At 49.8% G+C, this 4540-nt stretch overlaps 1 protein-coding gene across 1 annotated transcript; it reads left to right on the forward strand.

The window, feature by feature from the left end:
- The first annotated feature begins 1217 nt into the window (after nt 1–1217).
- LOC149434158 (E3 ubiquitin/ISG15 ligase TRIM25-like) lies at nt 1218–2942 on the forward strand. The gene has a single exon (XM_089664031.1). It carries the CDS (start codon nt 1218–1220, stop codon nt 2940–2942), a length of 1725 nt encoding a protein of 574 aa, XP_089520157.1.
- The last annotated feature ends 1598 nt before the right edge of the window (nt 2943–4540 follow it).

Raw genomic sequence — 4540 nt, forward strand, 5'->3', positions numbered from 1 at the left:
AGAGGTGGGAGGCAGTGAGGTTGTGAGGGAAGAGGAGGGGGGAGATGAGGGGGTGATGGGGGGGAGGCTAGGTGGGGAGGTAGATTGCGAGTTGACAATGTCCTTACGGATAGCCTCAATCTTGTTGTGGAAATGGGTGGCAATCTCGTGGGCAGTGAGTGAGGTACTGAGTGGAGGAGGGAGGGGAGAGAGCAGGGAGTTGAAGGTGGAGAAGAGTCGGCGAGGGCAGGAGGAGAGGGTGTTGATCAGGTTAACAATGTAGGCCTGCTTGGTGGCATGGAGGGAGGAGGTGTAAGTGAGGAAGACAGATTTGTAGAGGGAGAATGCATGAGGGGACCTGGTTTTGTGCCATAGTCTCTCTAGCACGCGACGTTTGAGGCGTTTAGTGCTGTCATTCTGCCATGGTTGGAGCGGCCTAGGTTTGATGATGCGTGTGGTTAGGGGTGCCAGAGAGTCTAGGGCAGCTGACAGTGAGTCGTTGTACAAGGTGGTGGCTATGTCAGGACATGACAGTGAGAGGATGCTGTCGTGTAGGCGGTCGGCGGCCGAGTGGAGGGGGGCCGGGTTCAGGTTGCGGAGGTTGCGGCTGGTGATGGTTTGGCGTTTTTGGGGGGGGAGTTGGGGGAAGGGGCGATGGAGAACGTGATGAGGTGGTGGTCGGAGAGAGGGAAGGGGGTGTTAGAGAACTGGTTGAGGGTACAGAGATGGGAGAAGACGAGGTCCAGGATGTTCCCTCCGATGTGGGTGGAGGATTGCGTGTGCTGTGTGAGCGCGAAGGAGGAGGTTAGGTGGAGGAATTGGGAAGTAGCCGGGTTGTTGTCGTTGATGGGGATATTGAAGTCCCCGAGGATGATGGTCGGTAGCTCAGAGGAGAGGAAGAAGGGAAGCCAAGCGGTGAAGTTGTCCAGGAAGAGGGGTATGGACCCAGGAGGTCTGTAGATCACTGCGATCCTTAGGGGGGTGGGTGAGAAGAGTCGGATGCAGTGCGCCTCAAAGGAGGTAAAGGATAGAGAGGGTGGGTTAGGGAGAACCAGGAAGGTGCTCAGTGGTGATAGGAGCAAGCCGACACCACCACCTCTGTGACCGCTCAGTCTTGGCGAATGGGTCCAGATGAGACCTCCATGGGTGAGTGCCGCAGGGGAAGTGGAGTCAGTGGCCTGTACCGTACCGACGGAGTGTCAGACTTTCACTTTCGTTTCTCTCTTCCACTCTCAGCGATGTCGTCTTCTGATCTGAGGAAGGAGCTGGAATGTTCCGTCTGTCTGGACTTTTATACAGATCCTGTAACCCTGAAATGTGGACACAACTTCTGCCGGGACTGTATTGGCCGTGTGTTTGATACACAGGAGGGGTCTGGAGGTTATTCCTGTCCTGAATGTAAACAAAGCTTCAAGAAACGTCCCGTCCTTCAAAAGAATCTGAAGCTACGTAACATAGTGGAGAACTTCCGGTCTACCCATCCAGATCGGGAGGAGTCCGGGGTCTTCTGTACTTACTGTATTCACACTCCTGTACCGGCTGTGAAATCCTGTCTGCATTGTGAAGCTTCTCTGTGTGACAACCACCTGAGAGTCCACAGCAAGTCACCAGAACACGTCCTATGTGACCCCACCACTTCCCTGAAGGACAGGAAATGCTCCATCCATAAGAAGATCCTGGAGTATTACTGCACTGAGGACTCCACCTGTATCTGTATGTCCTGCGGGTTCATTGGAGAACATCGGGGACATCCGGTGGAGACTCTGGAGGAGGCCTCTGAGATGAAGAAGAAGAAACTGAGGAATGTTCTGCAGAAACTGATGACAAAGAGAGAGGAGACGGAGAAAAGAGTCCAGAGTCTGCAGGAACGCAGGAGGAAAGTACAAGGAAAAGCAGATGATGAAACCAAGAGAGTCACTGCCCTGTTCAGAGACCTCAGGAGACGTCTGGAAGACCTGGAGAAGAGAGTCCTGAGGGACATCTCTGGGTGGGCAGAGCGGGTCTCCCGTTCCATGTTGGATTATATTCGGGATCTGGAAATAAAGGAGGAGGAGCTGTCCAGGAAGATGAGGGACATTGAGGAGCTGTGTAACATGACGGATCCACTGACTGTCCTACAGGAATCAGACACAGGTGACTTGTGTGATACTGAGGATGGAGATGATGAGGACAGAGAGAGACATGAGAACCTCCTCCATGATGGAGGGGATGGGGATGTGGGGGGGATCTCACACACATTACACACGGGTTTATCTGATATCATGTCTGGGGTCAATGTACAGAAATGTACAGGCACACATGTCTCTCCACATTCTACTACAAAGGGCAAAGGTCCTATCAATGCTCCACCATCCAGGCCAGACCCCCAACCCTCCCCCACTGGAGGACCAAATATTGGGGCTGTACAGCATACATGGGGGGTGTCGGGGGTTACAGACATATTACTGGATGTGAGGACAGCTGGTAATCATCTACATATATCCGGTGACAGTAGAACTGCATCCTTCTCATCATCACATCAGAATCGGCCAGAAACACCAGAGAGGTTCCAGGGTTATCAGGTGATGAGCAGTCAGAGCTTCTCCTCCGGGAGACATTACTGGGAAGTGGATGTCGTGGGGTCCCGGTCCTGGACAGTCGGGATGTGTTACCCCAATATAGACAGGAGAGGAGATCAGTCAGTGATTGGATATAATAAGAAGTCCTGGGGGTTGGAGGGGTGGTTGGGGGGTAATCAGTACTCAGTGATACATGACAGGAAGAAGACCTCATTACCCGGCGGTGTCTCCAGTACCAGAGTCAGGATAGATCTGGATTATGAGGCCGGGCGGATCTCCTTCTATGATCTGTGTGACCCGATCCGACACCTCCACACCTTCACCACCACCTTCACTCAGCCCCTCCATGCTGGGGTATGGGTATGGGATGGTTGTATAAAGATATGTGGGAGGAGCCAGAAGTGAGATCCACCCAGAGACCTCACAAGGGGGGTGATCTGATTGGTGCAATACTCAGCCAATAGGAGGAAGGGCAGGAAACGAGTGATTTATGGAGAAAGCTGCAGGTTTCGGGTCCATAATCTTCATCCTAAACCTCACTTCACTTCCTAGTGTGTCACTGACCAGGAACAAGCATGCAGGAGGTCCGAGTGTTCCGCCTTCACTGGCTGCATGCTTGTTCTGGGTCAGTGACACCCTAAGTAGTGTAGCCAGGATGGAGATGATAGCCCCGGAGCCGGAACCTTCCCAGTGTATCTGTAGCCACAATGTTTGTTTTCAGTTTTGGATGGAGTGTGGAAGGATTAGAGCCCCTGTCAGTTTTTCCTGCTATCCAGGACTCTGTCAGAATCGTTTCCTTTCACTTCCTGTCCTGCTGATAACAATTTCCCCGACAGGAAGTGAGGGGAAGTCTCTCTGTATTGGAGCCCTGCATAGCAGGACCGTCCTGGCTAGACATGTGCACCACCAACACATTTCTTTTCCTTCACTTCCTTATGGAAATCATTTCATTTCCCTCCATTTTCCGGTTTTGGAATTTGTTTAGTTTTGTTTTTTGTTTCAAATTCAGAAAATTCAAATCTAATTCAAAAAGTATTGAATCAGCATTCAGATGTATTCTATTCAAAATTCCAATGTTGGAAAACTGTTATATTCGTTGTATTCTATTCAACTAAATTCAGAAATATAAAGTAATAAATTGATCAAATTTATTCTAAACGAAATTTGAATTTCAGAGCACAATTATATTCTATTTATTGTTTTCTAATATTTAATTTACATTTCTCTTTTCTATTCTATTATTTTCTATTGTATCCCTTTATTTTATATTCTATTCTGTTTTACTCTATTTTTTTTTGTATCCTGAATTTTGATTTGGAATGCAAGGAAGCGCACCTGCCTAGTCCTAGTCCTGGAGACAATGTATGTCGCAGGATTGGTTTCCTCTCGGTGTCTCACCTGAGGCCACGCCCATCTCTGGGTGTATGGAGGGCGTACAGCCACTGGAATGCTCCACACAGAACCCCGCCCCTCCTCTCTATTCCAAGCTAAGACTCCGCCTTCCTCCATTCTGAGATGGATCTTTGTAACGATCGATGTGCACCCAGCATGCTGATCCTTCGTCTATATTCCAATGGCGGCTCATTCTTCTCATCTCTATTGAATGTCACAAATATTTCCTATAACCAGGAAGTGATGCAGCGCTCCTCTGATAATGAGATTGATACGGATACTATATAAATGTATACATAGAAATGACACCATGTATAAAGGTGACACCATGTGCAACAAACACACAAACAGGGACCTCCAGGTATCTATAATCGGTGACCCGACCCTCCGGAGATCTATAATCGGTGACCCGACCCTCCGGAGATCTATAATCAGTGACCTGATCCTCCAGGGATCTATAATCAGTGACCTGATCCTCCGGGGATCTATAATCTGTGACCCGACCCTCCGGGGATCTATAATCGGTGACCCGACCCTCCGGGCATCTATAATCGGTGACCTGATCCTCCGGGGATCTATAATCGGTGACCTGACCGTCCGGGGATCTATAA

Source organism: Staurois parvus, unplaced genomic scaffold (assembly GCF_062004578.1).
Source record: "Staurois parvus isolate SC_StPar_1 unplaced genomic scaffold, SC_StPar_1.0 ptg001816l, whole genome shotgun sequence".
In the NCBI taxonomy this organism is placed as follows: Eukaryota; Metazoa; Chordata; class Amphibia; order Anura; family Ranidae; genus Staurois; species Staurois parvus.

What these genes read in the sequence shown, in the direction of transcription:
- LOC149434158 (XM_089664031.1), top strand. Translation starts at nt 1,218, where the DNA reads ATGTCGTCTTCTGATCTGAGGAAGGAGCTGGAATGTTCCGTCTGTCTG.